This window comes from Alligator sinensis, unplaced genomic scaffold (assembly GCF_000455745.1).
Source record: "Alligator sinensis unplaced genomic scaffold, ASM45574v1 scaffold879_1, whole genome shotgun sequence".
Taxonomy (NCBI): domain Eukaryota; kingdom Metazoa; phylum Chordata; order Crocodylia; family Alligatoridae; genus Alligator; species Alligator sinensis.
In genome coordinates, this window is record NW_005842250.1 from 143,612 (window position 1) to 157,850 (window position 14,239).

Genomic DNA, 14,239 nt, shown 5'->3' on the forward strand with positions numbered 1-14,239 from the left:
GTGATTGACTACTGCTTGGTCTGGTCTTCAAACTGTGGAAGTTTAGGGCGAGAAATTGCTTATTTCAGCAGAAAAAAATGCTTCTTTTGATTTATTGTATAAATATCAACGTTTCTCAGGGATTTGAAATGTTATAGTAAGTCCCTAGTGGTTTGAAGATGTTTCTTACGGGTGTACAATAAATGTAATCTATTGCATGGTTATAGCCACCAGTGTCAATTTGGGTTTGGGCCTATCCAAACCCAAAAGCCTTCCTCAGCTCTGTTTCAGACCTTTTTCAGGAAAGATTTCCATTGACTTCAGTAAGAGTTTTATAGGAGTAAAGTGCTGCATGTGGTGGTATTCAGATACCCTGGGCCTGGGGATAACTTAGCATAAAAAACAGAATAGCGATAATGGAATCATAAGGATCATGGTGTTTGACATAATTTGAGAGATGAGGTGGCAGTCTCCAGACCAAAAGGTGTTAAATACAAGCAAATACCAAGAGAAATGACCCCATGTTGCAAACTCAACAGATACATTCTTCACTTTAACCATACCTACTACAGTGGAGGCTGCAGGTATTTAATTCTATATCACTTTGGGATCCTTTTGCATTTGCATCAGATTCATCTTCAGTGCCTTCTCTGAGACATTAAAATGTAGTAAACCTTTGAACAATGTCTGTAAAAACAGCTCCTTCTTTCTCAACAGATCTATTCTCTTTGAATAGTCAGAGTTCTGTTTGCTAAACAGAAGGACTAAGTTTCACTGCACTAACTTTGCAGAAACAGCATAGCTGAAGGAGCATGAGCTAGGGTCTATTTCAGTTTCTGTACTGTCAACAGAAATTGTAAGTAAATTTTAATGGTGGCATCTTCATTGCCAGGGATGGGTGTATGAGAGAGAATCCTGGCTGATTCTCAGGCTTTAGTGTGTAAGTGAGGTGCTTAGAGAAGCCCTCTTTTCAGGCAAATCTGATTTGAAATCACCCCCATTATCCCATCCCTTTTATAAAGTCATTGGCTTCAATAGAACTGCACTTCAAATGAAAACAATGATTCCACCCCAAGCACTTGAAGGCAAAACCCCCTTAAAAAAACAATGTTTTTATGGTTTAACCCCAGTGCCGTGGCAAGGAAGATTGGCACCCAGAGCAAAGCCTTCAGTGGCAGCCCACCCTCACCCTACTCACGGATCCAGGGGGCACACGCCCCACCATGCTTGCCGTACATGCAGTAGTGAGAACTGCCTTCCCTCTGTCTTGCACCCCACCAAGCGAGGAGCTTGCAGCTCTGCCCTGCATCCTGCCCTGGCTGGGCAATGCCTATTGGCACCCCTCTGCTTTGGCACCCAGGGCGGTCGCCCTGCTCACCCCGCCCTTGCTTGTGGCACTGTTCAATAGGCCTGAGCGAATAGGCAGCTATTCGATTTGGTTTTGGATCTAGCTGCTTTGAGTGCCAGTGATCCGATCCAGAGCTTTGGATTGGTTTCTCACTTTGATTCGGCTGAAGCGGCTCCGAACCTTCAGAGCCGCTTTGGAGATCCAGCCATAGGGTATAATGGGGAATCAGTGAAATATCTATAACTTTGTTGCGTTTTGTCTGATTTGGATGAAGCTTGCAGGGGTGGTGGCCTCTGCTGAGAGCATGAAGCCTGGCAAGTTTCAAGAAGAGCCTGCACTTATCTCCTTGAAACCAGGCAGGCTTCGTGACCTCAGCAGGGGCCACCCCCCTGCAGTTTTCAGCCCACTGCACCTTAACACACACAGGTTCATTTATGTCACAAGTTTTGCCTGTCAGCAGCTGGAGGTGTAGTTCACTCCAAACCCCTGAACCTATCTCCTTGACAGCTGGCAGGCTTCGTGGCCTCAGCAGGGGTAATCACCCCTGCAGTTTTCACCCCCATGTGGTGTCACACATACATGTGACATGAGTTTTGCTTTCAAGAATTTGAGGTGCAGTTCTCCCCAAATCCCTTAACTGATCTTCTTGAAACTTGGCAGGCTTCATGATCTCTGAAGGAACATGTCAACTTTTTTCACCCGAAAGGAAATGAGTCAACTTGATCAAATTAGATTTTTTCATTTTGAAATGGAAAAAAAACGACCACTTACTTTAAGAATGTTGATTTGAAACATTTTGCATTTTGATTCACTATTACTATTGTTTTATTTTACAGTAGCACTCAGAAACCCCAATCAGGATCAGGACCTCATTGTGCTAGGTGCTATACAAACACATAGTAAAAGACAGCCCCTGCCCTGAAGAGCTTACAATCTAGAATGGTGCCATTATATCTCTGGGGGAGATGATCGGAGTAATAGTGGCAAACAAATATTTTTCGAACATAAAATATTAGCACATAAATTCTGGAGCCATAGTTCCCAGTACAGACATTTGCCAGGAATGGTTGGGTGATTTATCCTGGAGAAATCAGTAATGAAAACATGTTGGGATTTAAAAAATCCCAGCAACCATTCTGTGTTAAGACCAAAAGCAGATCCGTGTACATGAGACCAAATCTGAGGTGCTGATACAGGCCAAGATATCCGTAATGATGTCTGACATTTTGACTTGTCTAGAATGAAAGTGAACTATAAATAAGAGAGAATTCTTCTCCCTGTCAGTGAAATGGGAATAGTGACCCTTGCCCTTCTTGGCTGGCTTTTTTGAAAATGGTGGGAAGAAAGTGCCTTAGAAATGCAAAATAGTATTTAATTCAGGCATTCATTTATATGAGGAAATATTTGGGATGGGCAGTTTATTGAAGGCAGAGGAAATCCCTCCTGGAAAATACCTTTTCTCTTTTATTCTTCAGTCATTGTAATTTTACATTTTGCTATTGTAATTTTACATTTTGCCTTCTAACTCTCTCATCAAACCAAGTCCTACTCAGACCTAGTCCTTATCATCTTCTTTGACCTTCTTCTTAACCTTTTCAGTTTCTCCCTCTTTTTCCTTCTAATCTAATTTGCTCCATGCTGCTGCTCTCTGGGCAGTCATCTTCAGTACAGTGTGTATGATGAACTTGTAAATCCCTTGAAGATCCTGCATATTTGGAGCCCATTAGTGTCTTGGGATATTTTTGGACCGTCTTTAATGGCATATAATACCTTTCCATTTAATTGTATTTTAAGCACTTTTGAGTTTCCCTGTAGTTTATAGTGACGAAAACCAAAAGGAACTCACTATCACAGACATACTTCACCGCCTGCTGCCTTTTTGCTCTACCAAACCCTTAATGAGAATATTAAGTATCACTGGTCCAAATACAAATTCATGGTGACCCCAGACTGACTTCTATCTAATGTAAGAAGGCTTTCACTATGACTCTGTCACTTAAGCAATGGCAATCACAATTTTCCTTTAGGCTACCTATCAGGACGCCACAGATGCTAGTGATGGAACGATACCTGTCTAGTCTGTCCTTCTATGAGAGCAGGGTTGATTCACACAATATGTTTCTATTGCTATGTTTATTAGAGCTTTACTATCTCAAGCAAGTCTTCATTCTGTCTGATTGGGAGACAGTCCCATCGCCTAATAAACCTTGTTGCCTGGAAGTTGTTTGTATCCGTTTTGTAGAACCCCCCCTACCTGTTTTTTTCTTTAATTAGTACGTCTATAATAATTCTCCTTCTTAATTAACTTCCTTAATTAGCACCCCTGATAAATTATTTTCTTCCATCTTTTCAAAAGCTTTTGGAAAATCCAAGTATATTATATCTGCCAGGTAACCTTTATCTCTTGATTTATTCACTGTTTAAAAACAACTCTAACCGGTTGGACAGGAACAATTTAACCTTCTAAATGCCATAGTGATTTGACCTTATTAGTTTATACTTATCCCAATGTTGTACTATTGTATCCCTAATTAGGTTCCTTATCAGTTCCCTTGGAATTCAGGTAAGGCTATATTTATGAATGAATTAAACATGACTCTTCATTATTCAGATCATATTCAGTAGTGTCAGAACCCAGCTCTAAGCCAGACCAGATTTACTCTTTAAAAGAATATATAAACCACACAGCCTGATTAGCTATTCCCCTCTTCCTTTGTTGCAGTTGTGCTGTCTCTCTCCTATTGACAAACCTTTCAAGTGACAATTATTTCTAAAACATGCTCTTTATAAAAGATTTATAGTTAATTTACACAGTAAGTAAATATTAACAGAAGTCTCTTTTAACAAACAACAGCACTGTGGCTTAGAGACTCAGTTGATATTACTAGGTGCAGTTCTGTTAACTCAAACTGGGGGTGGGGGGTGATGATTTACTCTAGGTAAGAGTTTGAACTCCATGCTTTTCTTTCACATATGCAGCATCTTCCTGCTTAGCTACACAACTGCATATTTCTTTCTGAGCTTAAGTTGTGTTCCTCCTTAATGTATGTGTTCACACAGGTGTGGGAGAGGGCCAGAAAAGGGAAACACTTCCATTTGTATGAAGTGGCTAAGGGTTACCAAGGATATCAGACCTAACATCTGGGGTGCTATTTATTTGCTTATCTCTTCTATAGCAAGGTACCAGAAGAAGTGTGGAAAATGGTGGAGCAGAGGGCAGAGCCATAGCTTTATTGAGTCTTTTCTAAACCTCCTTAAAGTTTCAATGTTCTTTTGGAATTCAAAATATTAAAAAGCCCAAGAATATCTATCCCCTGTACCCATGAGAGGCCCAGAAAAGTCCTTGAGAGCTTGTTCTTTCAAAACTCACTAGAGCCCACTTCTGTCATTTTTTTTGCAGAGGAAGCAAAACTTTACTTCTTGTAGGCTTCCGCTGAGCTCAGTTAGATTATTAGCGCTGGAAGGTGCTACCAACTGATTCAGGATGGTAGCAAAAGGCTGTAATTTCTCCCACTAAAATATAACACAAAGAAATCCAGGTTTCAGCTGCAAGGCCATGTATGCTACAAGTATGCCAGTCAGGGGGCATACATACAACAGCTGCTCCTAATCTGATGCTCTTTTGGTCATTTTCATAGTGTAGGGACCTCAACTGTTTAAGCATGTCTAAGGGTTTTGACTCAGTGGGATGCTATCCACATTACACTAATGTGGTGTAATGAGTCCCTTGATAAGACTATATTTGTAGAGTAGCTAGGTCCCCTCAAGTTTTATTTACAACTTTATAAATACATTTTTTCATGGGCTGACAAATGTCAGGATGAAAGTCCACATTATCTTCCTTTGATATTACTTACTACATCAAGATACAACTGCAGTCTATGGTAAGAGCCCCACACAAACCTGCTGGTAGAGACTGCTCTGGGGAAAACATATCCTCTGCCTTTGGCAATGCAAACTTTCAGGCTAACACCAGCACATGTTGGCAGCCATTTTCTCTCGCCAAACCTTTTCTGCCCCAGCCCTCGCAAACTGGTTGTATGTTTGTGGTCCACCACCCAGGTTTATGCTGGTGAAAGCTGGCTCAGAAATAGAAACAATTGAGAAATATATTTATTTTCTGTGAAAATATGAAGGAAAATTACTTTTGGCAAGATTTACCAGAGACTTTTTAATGAAAAAAAAATACAAGATGTTCTGGGGTCTGTTTTTAACAAGTCCTTATTATTTTAGATAAAACTTGGAATTTTTTGTTGTTGAAATTGTTTGGGTAAATTTTTTTTGACTGGTTCTCCTCAAAAGAGGTAAGGAAAAGGGAAAGTGGACAAGTATTAAAAAGAATTACCGACTAAAATGAAAAACACCATTTTCCTTGTTCCTTTCTTGCAAAGCTTCCTGGCATCTCCTTTACTTCAGCAGCATACAAGTAATAGCTAGAGATAGAGATAGGCGATCCAGTACACAATGTTGAAGAGCAGGAATGCAGTGGGGAAGAATACCCGGGAGTAGGAGTCCAGGCGAGAGATGTGAATGCGAATCCGGCCTTCCCTCCATGTCCCTGTCTGGCAGTCCTCAATGCAACAGAAAAAACTCTCACATTCCTTCCCTTCCAGGCAAGGGGAGCCAGACTCTTCATCCTCATCCTCCTCTATCTCAGGAGGCCAGTGCATGTTGTTGTTGATGTTGATGGTGGTGAAAGAGGGCTTCACATGGGCACTGGTAGGTGGCTGGCATAAAGAGGGAAATAGGTTAGAAATAAAGCAAAGGAGATGATACTTCATTTGCCCAGGCATAGCCTAGGCACGGTTTTGATGGAGAATACCAGAGATATCTAATCCCTGTTTACTCTATATGATTGTAATTCAGTTTCCTGGAATATCCATGGCACAGCTTTGGACAGAGAATAGCTGAGAGCAATATCCTCCCATCTCTTTCTTTAGCTTTCTATGTACCAACCAGTGGCTGGGTTTTCTCAGCTTCAGTAACCTGGCACCATCTCACTGAGCCTAGCTGCTTTTTCTCAGCTTCCCTAACCTGGCACCATCTCACTGAGCCTAGCTGCTCTCTAGAAACACAGGACACAGCTCAGACATGCTCTCTGATTGCTGTCACACTCTAACATCAGCCAAAGGAAGAAAAGCATGGGCAGTGCTGTGATTGGTGACCAGGGAATGAAGTGCATCTCTGTCAGGCACACTGCTCCTCTCCATCACTGTTAGAAAATTGTTTATATAGGAGAGATCAAGATTTCAGGTTTTCATTCCTTTGACAATTAAGAACTTGTCAGAGCAGAACCCCATGTTGGGTTTGGCATGTCAGTTGCCTCCTCTGTGAACCTGGGAAAACCCCAACACAAGGTGTGAAGTACCAAATTTAATACCTCCACAGGCAACAACTCATCAACCCCGAAGGGCATTGCCAATCCCTGGATGTCCCTGATCTCTGAGGCTCAGTGCTATATTGCCTCATTGCCCTGCATGGCACTGTCTGCTTCCCTGACACTAATAGTTCCTGGAGTTCTGTTTCTTCCACTGTCACAAACTATGAGACGCAGGTGTCAGTCACTTTGCCTATCCCTGTTTCCAGAATCATAATCCCACCATCAGCTGCAGCATACACTCCAGTGTTCTGTAGCCACCTGCCACAGCAGCTGGACATACACATACACTACAATGCTGGTCTCAAGTCAATACCTACAATAGTTCTATTCCTAACATTCTCACATTGGGGTGGTTTGGTGTTAAAGGTCCCCCACTACCCATACCTACCATTCTTGTTTTCCTGCTGTTGTGCTCTGATGGTTTCTTGTTTCCCACCAGGTAGTTGAGAGTGGCATATTCCATGAGAGCAGCAAAGACAAAAATGAAGCACACAGAAACAAATAGGTCCATGGCGGTGATGTAGGAGACCCTAGGAAGGTGCTTGCGGGAGATGGTGCTCAAGGTGGTCATTGTGAGCACTGTAGTGATACCTGCAAGGTCACAGTATTAGTGCTACCAAAAGCAGCAAAGCTGAGGAGAGGAGCCTGCATACAACATTACTGATTATTCCCTTCTCCCACAAGCCATAGGGTCCCCATTTCTCAGAGAAGAATCTGGGGAGATCTGCTTGGCTAACAAGGAGATGTATTCTTTCTGTGGTGGACAGTACTGTTTTAGCAACTGCAGGTTGGCAGTGACAGGGATAGTGGCAATGAGTGGACAATGTGAGTCTGTTTTACTTGAAGTTTAGATCTAATCTGAGCTGGGACTTTGCAGAAATGGCAGTGATCCAGGCCAAGGGATATTCCCAAACCAAATCTAAACAGTCCACAAATAAAAGGAAGACATAAGGAAACAGAAGCTGTGAAGTGGGAATGGGTGATGCTGTGACAAGGACTGCTCCTGATTCAGGGCCTTTGTAACCCTTAATTTCTGTCATCAAAAACTGGGACTATCATTTTTTTCTGAAGGGATAGCCAAATCTGAATGCCCCAGTTTCTGAGTATCCAGCCTGGGATACTTGAGGTCTGATTTTTCCAAAGTGCCAAGTCCTTAATTTCACACTGGAGCCCTATGTGTCTCAAGATGGGCACATAACTTCTAAGCTTCTCAAGCCGCTAGCTTCCTTTCAAAACATGGTCCATTATGCATGTGTAGGAGGCCTCATCTCTACTACAAAGTTTTGCCAGTAGGACTCCAGAGTTGCTGGCAAAGCCCTGAGTACATGTACACTCACAGCCCCTCTGTGGTGGCAGAAACTTCCCATTGGACAGCAGAGTGACTCCTCCTCAGCAAGTGCAGTAGAGTTCTGCTGCCTCCCAACAGGCACCTGGAGATGTGTCTTTGGCTTGCTGTTGCATTCTGTGCAGCAGCTGGTGCCTCACCACAATGCAAGTTGTACTCTGGTGTCACCACTGCTGTACTAGAGCCACCAGAAGTGTTGTCTGCTGTCAGGAGTTCTGGCAGCAGAACCGAGTACAGAAATAGACAAGAACAACATATGCAATCACAATACTTTCCTTTCTCTTCCCACAGATCCATACCTTTGTTTCTGCCAATCCTGGCTGTGCTATGTCTAAAGGGACCTGTAAAATCTTGAGACCAAGGTTCTGTTTGCTGATATGTTACTAATTCTGTATAAAGAGTAATCTTTGCACACAGCTGCCAAGAACTTGTGTTCTGCTAGAAGAAATTGGAGTTCAAAGCTCAAAAGTATCAAGTGCTATTCTGAATCCACAGTCTTGGAGAGGGCTTTACCAGTGGGAATATGTGTTTCATAGTTGGTAGGGTTGGAAGGGACCTGAGCAGATCATCAAGACCGACCCCCTGCCTGGGCAGGAAAGAGTACTGGGGTCAAATGACCCTGGCGAGGTGTTCATCCAGCCTCCTCTTAAAGACCCCCAGGATAGGAGCCAGCACCACTTCTCTTGGAAGTTGGTTCCAGATCCTAGCTGCCCTGACAGTGAAGTAGCGCCTCCTGATATCTAGCCTAAATCTACCCTCTGCCAGCTTGTGACCATTAGTTCTTGTCACTCCTGGTAGCACTCGGGGGAACAGGGACTCCCCCAATGCCTGCTGGTCCCCCCTGACCAGTTTGTAAATGGCCGCTAGATCCCCCTTAGTCTTCTCTTGTGGAGGCTGAACAGGTCCAGGTCCCTTAGCCTCTCCTCGTAGGGTCTGCCCTGCTGACTCCTGATCATGTGGGTGGCCCTCCTCTGGACCCTCTCCATGTTGTCCACATCCCTCCTGAAGTGCGGCGCCCAGAACTGGACGCAGTACTCCAACTGCGGCCTGACTAGTGTCGCATAGAGGGGGAGGATCGCCTCCTTGAACCTACTTGAGATGCATCTGTGGATGCATGACAAGGTACAGTTGGCCTTCCTGACCACTTCCCCACACTGTTGGCCCATGTTCATCTTGGAATCAATAATGACTCCAAGATCCTTTTCTGCCTCTGCACTGACGAGAAGGGAGTTCCCCAGCCTGTAGGTATGCTGCTGGTTCTGCCTTCCCAGGTGCAGCACCTTGCACTTGTCAGTGTTGAAACCCATCCTGTTCTCATCTGCCCATCCCTGTAACGTGTCCAGGTCTGATTGCAGCCTATTCCTCCCTTCTAGCATGCTCACTTCTCCCCACATCTTAGCGTTCTAAGACATGTTTGCTTCTCTTTCTCCAAACTATTGCTTGGAACCTAGAAGAGCTTAAGTAGTCTCCAGCTGTGTAAGTATAGATGGGTATTTACAAACATAAGCCTAGCTACCAGTGTTCTGGGAATTCCCAGGGAGCAAGGGGTAGCATACAAAGCCATATGGTAATTCTTGTCTTAGTCTTTCTCTGTGTTGTGTCTCCCCCCTGCAGTCCTTATGCTGTCAGTGACTTTACTCTTTATGCTAGTTATCTTATAACCAGAAATAAAGTTATCACAGCAGGCAATGTGATAGGATTTGTGAAAGGAGGAGGACTGTAAACTCTAAACCTTTTAAAGAGTTATATTGTGACCACAGAATGTGCATGAAAAGGTAATAAGCAGATGACAGTGCACTGCAAGGTAAAGCCACCTTTGGAGATGTGTGGCCTTGGACTTCCACTGTCTGGGAAGTGACTGGAGTCTCCTTTTGGAGACATGGCCTTGGGTCTAGAGCTGCTTACCCATTACCCTTAGGAAATGTGTGGAGTGAGTGAACCCCAGGACAGGTGAGCATGGTCTCCCACTGCCACAAATTTGTTTAATGTTTTCTCAAGTTTTTTCCAGTGCCAGTGTCTCCATAACATTCTCAAAAGCTCAAAAGCATTGGCAAGAGGGAATGGCTCTGCATGATTGCTCCCAACCCTTTCTGCACAGTATGACTGAGCTTGATTCTGCTCCCACTGAGGTCACTCGCAACAGAATTGGGTCAAGACATCAGCAAAGTTATCATAGATATCATCCATATGCAGGTATCATCCGTATATAATCATTGAAAACTACAGTTGGAAAGGACCTCAGGAGGTCATCTAGTCCAAGCCCTGCTCAAAGCAAGACCATCCCCAACTGGATCATTCCAGCTAGGGTTTTTGAGCCAGGCCTTAAAAACCTCCAAGGATTGATATTCCACCACCTCTCTGGGTAACCTGCTCCAGTGCTTCATCACCCTCCTAGTGAAAGTTTTTTCTAGTATCCAACCTAAACTTCCCTTGCTGTACATTGAGACATTGTTCCTTGTTCTGTCATCTGCCACCACTGAAAACAGTCTAGCTCCATCCTCTTGGAACCTCTCTTCAGGTAGTTAAAGGATGTGTAGAAGGCTTGCCTTTTGGAGCTTGGGTTGAGTCCCAGGCTTAAAATCTTGCTGTTTTGATTGGTAGAGCTCATCAATCAGGAAGCAGCAAGGGGAGTTAAGTCACACCCCTTTCCTGAGGGGAGGGGAAGAGGAGTTCCCCCCACCAAGGCCTGATTGAAGACTGCAACACTCAGGTCTGGAAGACTTCAGGGGAGGAGCCCAGGAGCATATAAAAGGGGCTGCATGCCCAGCATGAGGGAAGCACATCCGGGAGTGAGAAGAGAGAAGAGCGGGGCATAGGAGAACTGAGGAGAGCTGCTCAGCAGGGTAAAGCAGTAGCCTAGAAGTGCCCCTGAAGACTTCCATCAGCAGGGAATGGTGGATGGCTCCAGCAGTTAGACTCTCGATGTGCAGCATGGCACATGGCGTCCAGATCCTGGGAGCTGTGTGAGGTGGCTCAGGTCTGCAAACTCTGGCGTGTGGCCAGAGACACAGTGCACAGGACGGTGCATGGAGTAGGACCCTTGGAGGACTTGGGCAGCTCAGATCCTCAAGCCCCGGAATGAGGCCGGGAGCTCAGTGCAGGAGGCACTGCACAGAGGGTCCAGGAACAGACCGAGCCTGGTGCTACATGAGGCAGCCCAGGCCTCTGACCCATAGCAAAAGGTTGAGTCCAGAGAGCCAGATGGTGATCAGGCTACTGAGCCAGCCAACAGGGCCAGGCCAGAGGCCCCAGAAGCCCTGCATAGTGTAACCCTGTTCAGGGGACAGCAACCCCCCTGAAGCCCACTGCAGGCGACAGAGCAGCCTGGTACAGAGGACGAGGACCACCCTCCAGGCCTGGGAGCCATGAGTTGCAGGGAAAAGAAGATTCCCACAGGGGAGGGGAGTCCCCCCCCCGGTTAGTTAAGGGCTCCTGAAAGGGGAGGTCCCACTGAGAGGGCCCCCCGTAAAGTTACCAACTTCTTTGTAGGGCATGGGAAAAGCCTAAGGGCATTGGGGTTTCCCCTCAGGATTGAATTTAACTTTGGGGTTTACCTGTTTCAGATCAGATACTTACCTGTGACTTACCTGTACCTGGAGCACTGGTATAAGGTTTTATGTCATTTACCCAAAGGGTATTGTTTATGTTACTGGTTTAGATATCTTATAAATATATACATACATTGTACATATGTTTGTATCCATGTTCCTTTCCCTTGTGATAAGTCAGTATAAATAAATGTGTATATAGTTAAGTCCCCCGACTGTCCTGGCCTGGTTCTATAGGGACGGAGGGAAACCGAGCGGTCTGCAGTTACCTGCCAGCTAACAATCCCCTTCAATTGGAGAAGGAGAGTATATACTCAAGTTACTTGGGCTACAGATGCCATCAGATTTCCCATTAGTCTCCTCTTCTGCAGACTAAATAAGCTTAGTTCCCTCAGCCTCACTTCAGAAGTCTTGTGCCCCAGCCCCCTAACCATTTTTGTTGCCCTCAGCTGGACTTTCTCCAATCTGTCCACATCATTTCTGTAATGGGGGTCCCAAAACTGAAAAAGTACTTCAGATGTGGCCTCACCAGTGATGAATAGAGGGGAATAATTACTTCCTTTGATCTGCTGGCAACACTCCTACTAATGCAGCCTATTAGCCTTCTTGGCATCAAGAGCACACTGTTGACTCATTTAGATTATTGTCCACTATAACCCGAGGTTCTTTTCTGCAGAGCTGCTCCTTAACCAGTTGGTCCCAAGCCTGTAGTGGTGCATGGGATTTTTTTGTCCTAAGCGCAGGACTTTCATGTGTCCTTGTTGAACCTCATGGGATTTCCTTTGGCCCAGTCCTCCAATTTGTCTAGGTCTCTCTGAATCCTAGCCCTACCCTCCAGGGTATCTACTACTCCCCCCAGCTTTGTGTCATCCACAAACTTGTTGAAGGTACAATCTATCCCATCTTCCAGATCATTAATGAAGATATTGAACAAAAATGGCCCCAGGGCTGACTCCTTGATACCGCCTGTAAACTAGACATTGAGCCATTGATCACTGCCCATTGAGTCTGATGATCCAGCCAGCTTTCTATCCACCTTAGTCAATTCATCCAACCCATACTTCCGCAGCTTGCCTGCAAGAATGCTGTGGGAGATAGTATCAAAAGCCTTGCTCAAATCAAGGTATACCGTGTTCAGTGTTTTCCCTGAATCCATAGAGTCAGTAATCTCATCACAGAAGGCAATCAGATTGGTCAGGAATGACTTGCTGTCACAGGATGGGGTCCCTAAGGATGGCCATGTTACCCCCAAGGACCCTCGACTGTGTCAATTTGGCCCAATGGGCACTGTCTTTTCTTGCCCGCCATGTCTTGATGTATTTATAATGAATAGGGAGGCTGCCTTCAAGTCCAGTTGGACACCATCCTGATAGACTTCACTGAACCCCATGGGTTCCCAGATCCCTTGTGGGTCCCATTTCAAAATGGATGTCTTGGGACACCCCAGCCTTATGGGCTATATGCGTGGCTCCAAACCATCCATTTACCACACCCCAAGCATCACAGATGATATTGACACAGCATCCCTCCGAGGCCTTGGTTTCACTCAGCCCTTGGGTCATCACAGGACTCTCCGCAGCCCTGTCTCTCTCTGTGCCCCTCAGCGCTGGGCTCTCCACGGTCTCAGTCTCTGCACCCACACTGACGTCGGGGCCTGTGCACCCCCTGAACACTGTGGCCTCTCTGGTGCCGGGGCCTTGCACCCCCAAACACTGTGCCCTCTCTGGTGCCGGGGTCCCCATGCTGTAGTGGGCCCCCAATGAGGCCTTCTCCTTCCCCAAGTAGCCTCATCCAAACCACCGGTGTTATAAGCAAAATAAAAAAATGCAAGCCCCTAGGCTACACTATAACTCAAGCTGAACAGGGTGTGTTGTGTCCCTTAACATTACCAGGAGCAGAACTTACAGTTAGGACTCTTCCCTTTACTTGCTCTAAGAGGGCTCCTTCCCCCTTGGCCACTAGCAGAGAACTGCCTTCCTGGCCTCAGCCCTGGGGTTTATATATGAGCCAGGCCCTGCCCCTTCTGGTCAGCTGACCGCTGGCAGGTGTGGGCCAATCATCTCATTCTGGCTGCCCTGGTAACCAGCAGCTAGGGCTTCCAACTGACTGCTAGTGCTCTCTCCCTAGCAGTTTCAGCCCTTAAAGGAGCAGGACACCCTAGTGCCCTGAGACACTTGCCCTTGGTGAATTCATGTTGACTGTTCCTCATCACTTTCTTCTCCTCCAAGTGCTTAGAAATGGATGCTTGGTGACCTGCTCCATGAATTTTCCAGGGCCTGAGATAAAGCTGACTGGTTTGTAACTCTCTGAATCCTTCTTCCTTTTCTTAAAGATGGGCACTATCTTTGCCCTTTTCCAATCATCCAGGACCTCCCTCAATCACCATGAGTTTCCAAAGATGATGGCCAGTGGCTCTGCAATCACATCAAACAACTCCCTCAACAACACCAGATGCATAGCATATGGCCCCATGGCCTTGTACTGTATTTTCGTGTATATATCCTGCGGGGTATACGCAATTTTCCAAAAAAAATGGATGGGTGTGGGCTATATGGGGGTGCGGGCTATTGACAGACTTTTTTCCCCTCGGGGGGCCGGGGCTGGCTGCGCTGCCTCCCCACTGGGCCTGGGCAGGCCGG

At 45.6% G+C, this 14,239-nt stretch overlaps 1 protein-coding gene across 1 annotated transcript in view; it reads right to left on the reverse strand.

The window, feature by feature from the left end:
• Positions 1 to 5,475: 5,475 nt before the first annotated feature.
• Positions 5,476 to 14,239, reverse strand: part of LOC102384784 (gamma-aminobutyric acid receptor subunit gamma-4) — a 178,773-nt gene continuing 170,009 nt past the window's right edge. Inside the window, exons 8-9 of the mRNA XM_025208770.1 lie at positions 7,096 to 7,298; positions 5,476 to 6,054 (exon numbers count right to left, since the gene is read on the reverse strand). Coding sequence (XP_025064555.1) covers positions 5,761 to 6,054; positions 7,096 to 7,298 — 497 coding nt within the window. The 3' untranslated portion in view covers positions 5,476 to 5,760. The remainder of the gene's footprint in view (positions 6,055 to 7,095; positions 7,299 to 14,239) is intronic.